This window comes from Gastrolobium bilobum, unplaced genomic scaffold, assembly GCF_033153095.1.
Source record: "Gastrolobium bilobum isolate Gb01-03AN ecotype WA unplaced genomic scaffold, APGP_CSIRO_Gbil_v1 utg2327, whole genome shotgun sequence".
In the NCBI taxonomy this organism is placed as follows: Eukaryota; Viridiplantae; Streptophyta; class Magnoliopsida; order Fabales; family Fabaceae; genus Gastrolobium; species Gastrolobium bilobum.
The window spans coordinates 2,239-16,687 of record NW_026896700.1 but is presented as its reverse complement, the minus strand read 5'-3'; the positions used below and the strand labels follow the sequence as shown (position 1 = coordinate 16,687).

At 39.0% G+C, this 14,449-nt stretch overlaps 2 protein-coding genes across 2 annotated transcripts in view; one reads left to right on the top strand and one right to left on the bottom strand.

Moving 5' to 3' along the window:
- LOC133301490 (protein GIGANTEA-like) overlaps positions 1-9,327 on the bottom strand; it is a 34,805-nt gene extending 25,478 nt beyond the window's left edge. The window contains 6 exon segments of the mRNA XM_061501124.1: positions 1,110-1,381; positions 1,602-1,744; positions 1,867-1,921; positions 2,081-2,152; positions 8,409-8,621; positions 9,199-9,327. Coding sequence (XP_061357108.1) covers positions 1,110-1,381; positions 1,602-1,744; positions 1,867-1,921; positions 2,081-2,152; positions 8,409-8,495 — 629 coding nt within the window. The 5' untranslated portion in view covers positions 8,496-8,621; positions 9,199-9,327.
- A 2,980-nt stretch (positions 9,328-12,307) lies between these two features.
- On the top strand, positions 12,308-13,147 carry LOC133301493 (uncharacterized). Its single transcript, XM_061501126.1, has one exon. The coding sequence runs from the start codon at positions 12,308-12,310 to the stop codon at positions 13,145-13,147; it is 840 nt and encodes a 279-aa protein (XP_061357110.1).
- The last annotated feature ends 1,302 nt before the right edge of the window (positions 13,148-14,449 follow it).

Genomic DNA, 14,449 nt, shown 5'->3' with positions numbered 1-14,449 from the left:
TGAAAGGAGTTGCTCTCTCAGTTTGGGCCTACTGAATTCGAGGACTATGATGAGGCATTAACACAAGTCAAGCAAACTGAGTCCACAAGAGACAGTCAAAACGAATTTGAAAGGCCAATATGATATTAGGTTGGCCCCAAAATGCTCTCATTAAAGCATTTGTTGGCAGATTTGACCCAGAATTAGCAGGAAAGGTGAAAAGGTGGAAGTCCGAGATGTAAGGGAAGCAGTTGACAATGCTAGAACGAACAATGATCCAGTAAACCAGATGCATCAAGAAAAAAGAGGGCCAGAAGTGCTTTCAACAAGTCTTGAAGATAATAGCAAGGCACCAACCAAGAAACATATGAAGGAGGAAATGAAAAAAAGAAGAGAGAATTGATTGTGTTTAACTGTGAGGAGCGTTACATGGCGGACCACAAATGCAGGAAGCAATGACATTTAATGTTTGAATTGATTGAGGAGGATTGTAAAGAAGATAAGGAAGATAGGGTGGGAGTTGGTTGAGCAAGTACCAATTATTTTCCATAGTCCTTGAGGACAAGGATCCTGCTCAAGAGGGAGGAATGATACTTATCATTATCTTATTAGTATTTACTCAGGATAGTTATCTTTTGTTAGTTCCATATCAGGTTACCTATGAGATTTTTATCAGTAGTAGAAGTATTTGTCTAGGACTTCTCACAATTTAAATAGTATTCATAGAGTAGGGTTGACTTTATGTACCTTAGCAGAAAATTAATAAAACACTTTTCAGTTCTTAGTTCTCAAGTGTGTATCACAATTGCTGTTATTGTACTTTGTGATTGCTAGTGGACAATACCTTTTGAATTTATGAGTCATTGATAAGGTCGAAACCAAACATGAAAAACCAATAAACTATGGTTCAAAACTGAACCAAACTGTGAATGTTGGTTACTTTGGTTTCCAAAATTTATAAGCCATGAAATACAATTGGGTTTGAGGTTGAACCTTGAACTGAAACAGACTGTATCATGAAAACCTTTGAACTCAGAGGCACAACCAAAACATATGATCAATATCATCTACCCAAATTCAAAGAAGCAAAACCATATGTAACTTTATGAGCATAACCAAAATATACTCACCACCGAAAATAGTCACTTTTAATGCCTAAAGGTGCAGCCAGCAATATATCAGTAATCCAAGGGGACAAGGGCCTTATAGGTTTCTTCTCGTGCTGCATCAAAGAATTATGGCCAGACTCCCCATCTACGGAACCACTTGTGGCATGGCTTCCTCCATTGCTTGTTTCTGTTTCACTATATTGTCTCACCGCTTTGTATACAGGTCGATTGTAATGAGTTAAAATACGCAAAATTTCACCACATGCCAAAGCCCATTGTTCTGAGTATTCATTCTGTAAAATTAGACAGAATATTCAAAAAAGCTTGACAGAGAACTTCTGTGCAGATACTGAAGCTGATTAAATGACATACTTAAATCACTTAGAAGCTAAAAGTCAAAACAATTTTATAACGTAAATAATTTGTGACTGTATTTCACAAACTAGAAGCTTTCTTTGCTATAAATTTGCATTAGATACAAAGAAAATCAAAATATAAGCCAAGAGAAAATACCTCACTTTTTGGGCAGACTAGAGATACGAAAGAAGCAAATGGAGGACTTGTCTTATCATAGACTAGCATACCACCAATAATGCATGAAATAATTGGAAGTAGAACTGCATGCCCATGCTCGGGATGATGAAGAACAAATACCGCTGAATGTACATGTGAATACATAAAGAAGTTGATCAGGAAAGAAATAGTAATAATTTCAATGTAATAATATGATTGTTGAATCAATTATAATTTAAACTAACATGAAGTAAAGCATAAATACCCAAAACATCATCAAAAAGGAGCCTTTCTTTTGATGGATAATGGTTGTGGATCAACTGTCAAAGTAATACAGGCCAGTGAGTGATGTTTGATACAAACTCTTGGATTCATAAGTCAAAACACAGTTTTTTAATTGAATCTACGAAAATAATTTGTATATATTTCTATTTCCAATTTTCAACATTTATCTGCAAATATAGTTTCATTTATCATACCTCGGCAATATCATCAGGAAATTCTTCTGATGTAAATTGTCCAAAGTACTCAACATACACAGCAATTTGATCCTAAGAAAAATCAGAAATATATGTGATAACAATCAAGTAAATGGAATAACAATGATGTGTATATAATATAACAGAACATAAAACTGCTTAAACATAGGTTTGGAAGCATATATTTTTCAGTTATAATTGACCAAAACACTGCTGCTCTCAGACTAGTGACTAGTTGGTAATACTTGAATATAAAATAATATGTTGTGTATTGATCTAATTCAGAGAGTTACAATATATAGAGACTCTAATGGGCTTATATGAAAGGCCCAGACCTAATACAATCAGAATAATTACAGACTCTAATCATATCTAATCATATCTAATCAGACTAATCATATCTAATATATTCTAACACTCCCCCTCAAGCTGGTGCGTATATATTGTGAGCACCAAGCTTGATACAAATGTATTGAACCCGAGGACCTCTAAGAGCTTTAGTGAAGACATCCGCTAGTTGATCAGAGGAGTTGACGAAAGCAGTCTTGATTTCTCCTGATTGAATCTTTTCTCAAATGAAGTGACAATCAATCTCTATATGTTTGGTCCTCTCATGAAAGACAGGATTAGAGGATATATGTAGCGCAGCTTGATTATCACAGATGAGTGTCATGGGTTGTTTCTGTTCACAAAGATGAAGCTCCTGAATCAACTGCTTTAACCAGATTAACTCACAGGTAGTATTTGCCATTCAACGATACTCAGCTTCTGCACTAGACCGAGCAACTACAGGTTGTTTCTTGCTCTTCCATGAAATTAAGTTTCCTCCAAAGAAGACACAATAGCCGGAAGTAGAGCGCTGTCCGAGGGTGATCCTGCCCAATCAGCATCTGAATAACCACAAATTTCTGTATTTCCCTGATCTGAATACAACAAACATTTTCCTGGTGCTCCTTTGATGTATCGGAGGATCCTCACAGCAGCATCCCAATGTGAATCACAAGGGGAATCAAGGAACTGACTAGCCGTACTAACAGCGAAAGAAATATCTGGCCTAGTCACAGTAAGATAATTGAGCTTCCCAATTAGCCTCCGATAACGTCCAGGATCAGATAACGGCTCCCCCTGTCCGGGCAATAACTTGACATTAGGATCCATGGGTGTATCAACTGGTTTACTCCCCAACATACCAGTTTCTTCGAGGATATCCAAGGCAGACTTCCTTTGACAAATAGAAATGCCCTGTCTAGATTGCGCCACCTCAACTCCCAAGAAGTAACGCAGCTTCCCAAGGTCCTTTGTTTGAAATGCATTGAATAAATGCTATTTTAACTGACGAATTCTGTCTTGATCACTTCCGGTGAGAATGATGTCGTCAACATAGACTAACAAATAGATGCCCTTGTCAGGAGATGTAATCCTATAAAATACAGAATGATCAACTTTACTGCGGATTAAGCCAAACGCCTGAACGGCAGAACTGAAGCGACTGAACCATGCTCGAGGAGATTGCTTGAGACCATATAAGGATTTTCGAAGACGACACACTTTTCCAGACTCCCCCTGAGCAACAAAACCAGGTGGTTGCTCCATGTAAACTTCCTCTTGCAAATCACCTTGAAGAAAGGCATTTTTGATGTCAAGTTGAAGAAGTGGCCAGTGACGAACAGCAGCAAGGGCAAGAAATAGGCAGACTGATGCCATCTTAGCGACCAGAGAATGTATCGCCATAATCAAGGCCAAAGATTTGAGTAAAACCCTTGGCAACTAGGCGTGCCTTGAGTCGATCAACATGACCATCAGGTTCAACTTTTACAGTAAACACCCAGCGACAACCAACTATAGACTTCTCTGGAGGAGCAGAAACAAGGTCCCAAGTGCCATTGGAATGAAGTGCAGTCATCTCATCAAGCATCGCTTGGCGCTATCCTGGATGGGAAGGTGCTTCACCTGTGGTTTTAGGAATAGAAATAAAAGAAAGACTAGAAACAAAGGTGAAATGAGGTGAAGAAAGACGGTCATAGCTCAAAAAGGTATAAAGAGGATAAGGGTTACGAGTAGTACGTGTACCTTTTCTTTGAGCAATAGGAAGAGCCTCTGGTGAAGGATCCGGAGGGGAAGAATCAACTGCAGGGGGCAATGAGTCAGCAGGAGTCGAGTCGACGGGAGGCACAGTTTTACGACGCTGATAAGTGAGAAGTGGACGGTCCGTAGGAATTGAAGCAATAGGTTACTTATCTGGAATAGAAGTACCTGCAGCTGGCAAAGACAAGTCAAGAAAAGAGACAGGAAAAACATGATCAACCTGTGACAACTGAGATGGGATAGAATGAAAGGGTTGTTGATCAAGAAAAGTGACGTTAGCGGAAACTAAGTAACACTTAAGATCTGGAGAATAACAACGATAACCCTTTTGAAGACGAGAATAACCAAGAAAAATACATTTAAAAGCTTTGGATGTTAACTTGTCTTTACCAGGGGTGAGATCATGAACAAAACAAGTACAACCAAAGACATGTGGGGATAGAGGATAGAGAGGAACATCTGGAAGCAATAAGTGATAAGGAATGTCATCGGCCCAGAAGTGAAGAGGAACATGCATGTGAATAAGAAGAGTCCGTGCAGTCTCAATGAGGTGTCTATTCTTACGTTCAGCTACTCCATTTTGTTGTGGAGTGTGAGGACAAGTAGTTTAGTGTAAAGTACCTTGTTTGGCTAAGAAATTAGAAAAGTTCACAGAAACATATTCCTTAGCAGTATCACTACGTAAAATACAAATAGAGGCACCAAATTGAGTATGAATTTCAGCATAAAGTTTTTGATAAATAGAAAACAACTCAGAACGGTTTTTCATTAAATAGATCCAGGTACAACGAGAAAAATCATCAATAAAGGTAACAAAATACCGAAAACCTAAAACAGACACACTACGACTAGGACCCCAAATATCTGAATGAATAATTGCAAAAGGAGCATCAACTCGTTTATTGACTCGATTAGTGAAGGAGGAGCGTATGTGCTTTCCTTGCTGACATGACTGACAATCTAAAGTCTGAAGACCGGACAAAAGAGGAACCATCTTCTGTAACTTGGAAAGACTAGGATGCCCGAGGCGACTGTGGATGAGTTGTGGAGATTCTGTGAGAGAACAAGCAACGGAAGGACTCGGCACAACCAGGTAGAATAGACCCTGTGACTCACGACCCACTCCAATCGTCTTCCCCATACCCGGGTCCTGCACAGAAACAGAATGATTTGAGAAAGTGACAATACAGTTAAGAGAGTTGATCAATTTACTAACAAATATTAAATTGTAAGGGATGTTAGGAATGTAATAGACAGATGTTAAGGTCAATGAGGGGGTTGGACAGATTTGTCCAATTCCATGAACAGGAGCCTTAGTGCCATGAGCAAAGGTAAAAGAGGGTAAGTTATCAGAATATGTAAGGGATGAAAAGAGTTCCTTATTACCACAGAGGTGATCAGTAGCACCTGAGTCAAATATCCAAGGGCCAAGTGATGCAGAATGAGAAATACAAGCAACGGGATTACCAGTTTCTGAAGGAGAGGCCTGAGACTGAGGAGAGACCTTTCTGAGAAGAGTCTGGAATGCTGCATAGTCTTCAGAGGAGAGAGAGACTGTACCATTTGAAGCAGAATCCGATTGAGCTATATTAGCAACATAAGAAGGTCGCAGGTGAGGGTACTTTGTGTAGCAACGTTCCTCATAATAACCAAGTTGCTGACAGTAATTACAACGAGGTCACTGACCACGTCCGACTAGGCCTCCTGGGCCACGTCCTCCTCCTCCTGGGGCTCCTGGACCACGTCCTCCCGGGCCTCTACCACAACCACGTCCACCTCCAATGTTCCCGCGAAAGTCAGTACGGGAAACTAGAGCAGTAGAATCAACAGCAGAAGATGATGCAGGAGCAGATTTCTTATTCAGATTCAGAAGACCCTGATACGTCATTGAAAGATCAGGCTCCTCACTAGTCAAGATAGTATCCCGGACATTATCATATTCTTCAGGGAGGCCAGACAGAGTGGCAACCATAAAGAGGCATTCCACCTGTTTCCGATATGCAGTAGCATCAGTAGGGTAAGACAACATATCCAAATATGCCTGCATCAAAGATCGACTCTTGCCAACATATGTCTCCATCTGAATGTCGGATGATTTGCTCAGTTCCATAAACTGAGAGATGATGAAATAGAGCTGCTGAACATCACTAGTGTAGAGGTTTTTTGCTTCCTGCCACACTTCAGTACAAGTTTGAAACGAATAGAAGATGCCCAAGACAACTGGATCAATAGATTGCCAGAGGATGCTCAGAAGCTATTTGTCGATCTTTTCCCAATCAGACTTTTCCTCCTTAGGGACATCAGTAGACTTAGTCGTGAGGTGGCTCCCATGTCCTTGACCAAAGAACCAAACTCGAACAGAGGTGGCCCAGTTCTTGTAATTAACAGAACCCTTCAATTTTGAAGAGGTAATGGACCCAACATTTGTAGAGATGATATTGGGAGAATTTTTGACAGGAGGAGGTGGAGAATTGACCTCCGAATGAACAGAACCATCTGCTGCCATAATAAGAAATCAGAAAGATATAAACCGAGTAAATAGGAACGAACCTTATCACCGATCAAGAAGGGGTGCGCGCAAAAAGTCAGACCCACACCAAAACAACCACAGATCCAGAAAGAGCAGGAGAAGGCGAGCTTCTCTGTCCAAGACCGACCAGAAAAAGCCGCCGGAAAAGGGCTCACACACAGGCAGAAGGTGGCGCGTGAGGCCCACGCGCAGAGGAGCTTTGAGGCGCGTGAGAGCGCGTGGGAGGTGCGTTGCTGACCGGACCTCCACAGACCTGGTCGCCGGGAAGAGACGGTTTTGATCGCGTGAAGTTTGGTCGGAAAAGTCTCCGGTGGCCTGAACAGTGATTCTGGTGGCGGGCGGTGGTTCCGGTGGCCGTCGAAGGTGCTGACGCGTTTGGAAAAATTACTCAGAGGCTGTTTACAGCCCTAGATGGCTTGCCGGAAGGACGCACGGCAAGAAAGAGGACTCCTAAGCAGTGGGCTTAGGTTTTAAAGCAAAAACAAGGTTTCTAAGCTAAAGCGAGGGTCCCCAGAACGAAAGAGCTCTGGTACCAACTTGAATATAAAATAATATGTTGTGTATTGATCTAATTCAGAGAGTTACAATATATAGAGACTCTAATGGGCTTAAATGAAAGGCCCAAACCTAATACAATCAGAATAATTACAGACTCTAATCATATCTAATCAGACTAATCATATCTAATTATATCTAATATATTCTAACAGTAATAGAGAATGAAAGGGAAAAATCTGTCACATATTCATCACTATACCCAATCATTGATAGAGCTTTTTGTTATAAGAAAATTCATTTCTAAACAATTTTCCAAGGTTTGCATTAGGATGATTCAACTTATGGGGGATAATTAGATATTTCACATTGTTTTGGACTTCTTGAATCAAAATTTGAGAAACAAAATGACAATGATCATGCTCTATTAAAATACCTTAAAGAGGATGTCATGATTTACAATTCTTTATGTAAATCTTAACTTTGTAATTATGTATCAAAATATGCATTGGTGAGTTCAAACAATAAACCGTTGGACATTCAGTTTCAAAATTTCAAAGAATTCTGTAAAATATCTCAATAAGCTATGGTTCGGGGAAAATAAATACTTCCTCATCCTAATCATTCATCACTCGAACTTTTCCTCTCTATTCATACATCAAAGTTTTTAAAATGCTCAGTGTTGATTTGCTGTCTACAACTTTTTTCAGAATATCTTAGAAAATGAATATCCTGATTTAATATCAATATCTAATATGAAAAATCAAAAATCTTGCTGCAAAATAACAAGGATATTGCAACATTGACACACCAAACAACTTTGTACATTTCAGCAAATCAATGTTAAAAATCACTACACTCATATGTCAAAAACCTCACAGTAAACCAAATGCTTAACAACCAAGTTTGCTTCCCAAAAAATTTATCATCAGAAAGAATTAAGTAAAGTGGTAATAAAATCTAAAAAGTACTCATTGGTAATTTTAAGCCTCCAGAAAAAAAAATGATATCTACTACTTTTCTCAAAGATTATTCATGGAGAGTTTTCTTTCCAACCAAAGTGGCTTAAAATTTTCTTCCTTTCTTCTACATTAACTGCTCAAGTTCTATAACCTCAATATGAAACATTGGAACATTATACATAACAATAATAATAATAATAATAATAATATATTGCTATTATAATATGTATAAATAGAACACATACTAATATTGTACCTTTCTTTGTAGATCATCATGTGGGGGAGGCCAGAACAATGAAGAAAACTGAAGAGGTTCAATCCACCTTCCACTGGAACAAGCCATTCAAGCATAAATCTACTTTCAACTTTCAAGGTATTCCCTTCAGCTTCTGATATCAAAACCAATAACCCAAAATCCAGCCAAAACCGGCTACCAGTCAAGAATTAAAATATCGTAATTCAGCATTTCCTGTTTAGCATCCCCACATATTTTTACCTTAGTATATCATATCCATCAACAAGAATTGGTGCACCAAAATCAAGTTTCATAAAATTTGTGCATTTGGTGGAAAGCAAATACAAAAAATTAATATAAACAGTTTAAAGATATAACAAATCAATGCATCTAACAGAATATTATAGTTATTTGTACACTAGAAAGTGTTAGGGCGTAAAGGCGATTTCTAAGTTTCTTTCCACCATAAAATCAAATTAATTGTTTAAATAGTGAAAATCAGAGAAAAGAACAATCTCAAACAGAGCAAGAACAGCTTTGAAAAACCAACCAACTTAGTAAAACAAAACGAAATAATGAGATTGAGTCAAAAACCGGCACCATAAAAATATCAAAATGAAAATCTCACTAAAATATCTAACAAAAACTCAGATTCACCTATACAATAAAATTAAAAAAATAAAATAAAATAAAATAAAACCCACTTCAGAAATCAGCATAACACCAAGAACAAAAATTAAAAACATGAAATTAGAAGAAAAAAAAATGTAACAGAAGATTTCATAACAATTAATTAAGAAAATTTGTTTACCTGACCACTTTTATGTACACAGAACTGATGATACCTTAAGAAACTAATATTCTGACTTTAAAGGTGAAACGATGCTGCTACAAAAATGGGGTTATGATGTTGATTTTTCTTATTATATATCAAAATGTTTCACGAGAGAAAATATTTAAAAGAGGTGGTGGTTACTGGTTACTTCATAGGGTGAGAGACAGAGAAAAGGAGAGAGAAAGAGAAGATCTTTAGGTGCTCTGAGAAGCTTAGATTGTGTGCCTACGTGGCAATGATATTTCCCTCTAGCCTCATATCTTACTGTTCGCCACGTCATGTTGTCTACAGCATCAGCATTCATCTTCTAAGTATATGCATGCATCCATGTATGTATTTGGAATACATACTCATCACATGAGTTTTGAAACAATAGAAACCCAATCATCAGACATTATCTCCAAGCAATCGTTTCACACGTGCTAATTAATAGTTAACTCTAATGGAAAAACAATTTATATAGCTGAAAAAAATTATCTCGTGCAAAATAAAAAATAATTATATATTACAAATAATGTATAATTATAATATTAAAATTATTTTATTTTTTTTCTCCTCAGATATTATCATTTGACATAAAGTACAGAGAAAATTATTTTATTATTATAATTACATATTATTCATATTATATTTATTTATTTTCATAAGGTAATTTTTTTCGTGCAACATGGAAAAATGAAACCTAACTCTAATAATATTCACGAGCAACTACTCGGAGAACTTCATGGTAATGAGAGAATTAGAAGTAATTCTAAAAGTAAATTGTCATAAATAAATTTGGCACCATATTTCAACTAAAATGTTAAGAAATTAGATTTATAATTCCTTTTATTTATATAATTTTTACTTAATTCATTCTTAACCAATAAACTTCAATACTCATACTTAAATTTTTTAAAAATAGCAAGGTTTATAGTAAGATAAAATTTATTTTAATTGGTATATGAAATTTAATTTATTCTTTTTATTTTTTTTGAATAAAACAAGTTTTTGATCTAATGATTATATGTATACTTTTTTTTTTGTTTAATCTTCTTTATTCATCAGATTATTTATTAGCATTATAACAAAAAATATAAGGTCTAAATTAAAAATAAATATGATATATAAAAATTAAGGATATTATAATTTTTTATCTATATTATTTCGGGTTCATACGTACGGGTATTACCAGCAAGGATAACGGTTGACTGAACTCGGAAGGACCCTTACCCGAATGGTTAGTTAGTTAACCAGGGTAAAAACCCACGTATCGGAATCAAAAGTAGGCCCTACCACGATTCCATGATAGTATCAATAACCACCCATGTTTAAAGTAACTGCCTAAGCAAGAGCTATATATATCAAGGATAGGTGCCTACGATGAGGCAGACATTAACCAGATAGAATCCATACTGATGTTCATCCAGAACATTTGGTACCGTCTGTGGGGATAGGTAAAAAGATTCCTACGCATTCTCTTGTGTCATGGCAAGCCATAACCATGACGAGCGAGCGGTGGAGGACGCAGGTTACCAAGGAGAGGAAGACTCTTTTCGATCCAGTGGAAGGAGACGGTCTCTTAACACCATTGGAGAAGCTTTAATTCAGTTAGTAGAAGACATAAGGAATAGGCAGCATCAAGAAGGAGGGCAAAGGACATGTGGTTCAGAAGAAAGACGACATGCAGGAAATGTGCAGCAGTCCCCTAACAGGGGGAGATCCCTTGTCTCCTTTTCCTAGTTATATTCCATTATCGCACCCAACTGCGGGAGGGAATGGAGGAACTGAAATAAGGAGAGGACAACCTTGTCGAGAGTCAAGGAGTCCTCCAGAAAGGATGGGCTATCAAGGTAGAGGACGAGGAACAAATCAGAGAATGGAAGAGCGGGCATATGATGATCATGCCCGGAGAACAGGAAGAACGAGACAGTACCAGAATATGGAGGGCGAACAATTAGAAGGGGAAAATTGAGAGGAAGAGCAATACCCGCGAGGCCGCCATTATCATACTCGTCAAGAATAACGAGAGGCAAATCGAGGGCGGTACGAAGAGACTTATCAGAGGAGGAGGCCAGAAGCTGGAAGAAGTTATGCTAACCATAGGGGTGAGTTCCCGCTAGAAGAAACTGAGTATTATTACTTGGGCGGAGATCAAGGTCAGGGAGGAGATAGACGACAGGCAGGTAATAACCCAACGAATCTAGGTTATCAATATTATGGACCAGGACATGAAGAAGGTTTTGGTCCTCATTTCTACGGAGGGCAAATGATGAATATGGGGAAAGCAATGCCCGGACGGAATGGACAACCCGGAGGAGCACAACAACAGACGCAAGCGCAACAAGGGTGCCCTGTGCAACCAATAAGTCAAGGGCTATCAGGAACCCCTTAGTCTTGGAGGATAAGAGCGGAACCGATCCCGACTTGGTTTAAGCAACCAAATGATATGAAGGCGTATGATGGGAGCTCGGATCCGAAGGAGTTTGTAACGGTTTTCCGAGCAGCAATGTCCCTATGCGGGGAATCAGACTTTTTGTTATGTCGAACATTTCCTGTGTTTCCGAGAAAATAGGCTTTGGAGTGGTTTACGGCTTAGCCGGATAATTCCATCAAAAGCTGGGCGGAGTTGTCACTCCGGTTTACGCAACAATTTGCTCATTGTGGACCCCAGCCCAAAACCACGCATAATTTGTGCAGAGTAAGGCAAAAGCCCGGAGAAAAGTTGCGAGATTATTATGAACGTTTTCAAGCTGAAGCAAGGCAAGTCAAGGGGTTAGAAAATCAAACGTATTTGTTGTTGTTCACAACTGGATTACAACCCGGAGGGATGGCGAACTCGTTAGCCAAAAAGTGTCCAGCTACAAAGAAAGATTTGTTAGAAAGAATCCGGAAGTACATTGATTTGGAGGAATTTAAATCCTCTCAAAAGCAAATTGAACAAGGTTTCTGAGAAGCAACTCAAAGTAGGAGGCCGGAGAGACCAGCTGGAAGGGGGCAGTTTGAAGATAGGCGGCCTCGGTTGGTTGGAGAAAGATTCAGAGAGGCATACAGGAGGGAGTTCACACCATTGAATACATCTAGAGCTCAGATATTGAAGGAAGTAATGTTCACTGATATGAGAAACGTCCCAAGGCCGCCACTTATTCGGTCGAGTTACGTGCAGGCGGATAAAACAAAATGGTGTGAATTCCATCGGGGGTACGGACATTTTACGAACGATTGTTATAACTTGCAGAATGTTATCGAATGGCTGATCAAAGAAGGGAAGTTACAGAAGTATGTGAGAAGGGGAGAAGGAGAAGGAGGTAAAGAAGATAAATACAGGCGACCAGACCGTAGTCGGAGCCCGCCTAGAGGGGGAAACCGGGAGGCTGGTAAAAGTCAAAAAGAAAGGCAAGCATCACCCAGTCAAGTCCAGATGGGAAACATATGTACTATAGCTGGAGGGCGAGCAGGGGGAGGAGAGTCAGGTAATGCCCGGAAAAAACATTTGAAAATGTGCATGGCTATCTCAGAAAAGCCGCGTTTCAAGGAGGAAAGAAGAAAGACGGGCAAGCAAGTAGTTTTCGAAGACCTGGATGATGAGATATTAGACCCAGAGCATGATGATCCTTTAGTGATTTCAGGATTGCTAGCAAACTATCGAGTTGATAGAATGTTGGTAGATCCAGGGAGCTCGGTAGACATTATATTTTGGGACGCGTTCAGAAGAATGGACTTAGATTATGATCAACTGGAACCATGTGGGGCTGATTTGTTAGCCTTCACAGGAGATAAAATTAAGTCGTTAGGATATATCCCATTGAGGTTAACTTTGGGAAATGCACCTACGCATAAAACGGTCACCTTGTCGTTTGCAGTGGTAGATTTGGGCTCCGCGTACAATATTATTTTGGGAAGACCATTCATGAAGAAATTTAAGATCTTTTTGTCGATAGATTAGTTGGCTATGAAATTTGTGGCCAAAGATGGGGCAGTAGCTACAGTAAGGGCGGACCAAGTGGTTGCTCGGAGTTGTTATAATATGAGTTTAAGAGTTCCGTAAGCAAGTAAGAGAGAAAAAATGATAGAGTTAGAAAGAGAAAAGGTGGAGGAAGAAATACAAGTAGAAAATGAGAGAAGGAAAGAGGAGCAAGTGATGGTAATAGGGATGGATCCCCAAGCTGAAGATAAGGGGGAGAGGTCAGAACCTGCCGGAGCTATGGAAGAAGTTCAATTAGGAATATCTCAACAGCAGTTTACAAAGATAGGTTCCGAGTTGGAACCCGGGGTGGTAGCGAGCTTGAAGGAGTTGTTGAGAAAGAATGTTGATTTGTTTGCATGGAAACCCTCTGATATGCCCGGAATGGATCCTGCATTGTCTTGTCATTGTTTGGCAATGACCCCATGTGTAAAGCCAGTAGCCCAGAAGAAGAGACGATTTTGTTTAAAAAGGAGGAAGGTCATTGAAGAAAAGACAAGGGAGTTCTTAGAAGCGGGATTTATTAGAGATATAGAATATGCTACATGGTTAGCCAACCCGGTGTTAATAAGGAAGCCGGATGGGAAGTGGAGAATTTGTACAGATTATACAGACTTGAATAAAGTTTGTCCTAAAGACCCATTTCCATTACCAAGTATTGATCATTTGGTGGACAGGGCATCCGGGTATAAGGTGTTGTCATTTATGGATGCGTATTCCGAGTACAATCAGATACCGTTATGGAAGGAAGATCAGGAAAAGACAGCGTTCATAACTGAGAATGCAGTATATTGTTACAATGTAATGCCTTTTGGGTTAAAAAATGCAGAAGCAACTTATATAAGAATGATGAACAAAGTGTTCAAGGAGCAGATGGGTAGAATGTTGGAGGTGTACACGGATGATGTGATCGTGAAGTCGGAAGATGGTAAGAGGCATTTGAAAGACTTGCAGGAAGTGTTTGAGCAAGTCAGGAAGCACAATATGCGCTTGAATCCTAATAAATGTGCTTTCAGAGTTCCAGCAGAAAAGTTCTTGGGTTTCCTCTTGACAGAAAGGGGAATCGAAGCCAACCCAGACAAATGTAGAGCAGTGATGGAAATGAAGAGCCCAGAGAATATTAGAGAAGTCCAGAAGTTGAACGGGCGAGTAACAGCTTTGTCCAGATTTTTGGCTAAGTCAACACATGTGTCGTTGCCGTTGTTTCAACTTTTAAAAAAAGGGATGTAATTTTGTATGGACGGAGGAGTGTGAAGTAGCTTTTCAGTGTTTCAAGGAAATGTT

Excerpts from the sequence above, each read along its gene's own strand:
- LOC133301493 (XM_061501126.1), top strand. The coding sequence starts at position 12,308 with ATGTTCACTGATATGAGAAACGTCCCAAGGCCGCCACTTATTCGGTCG.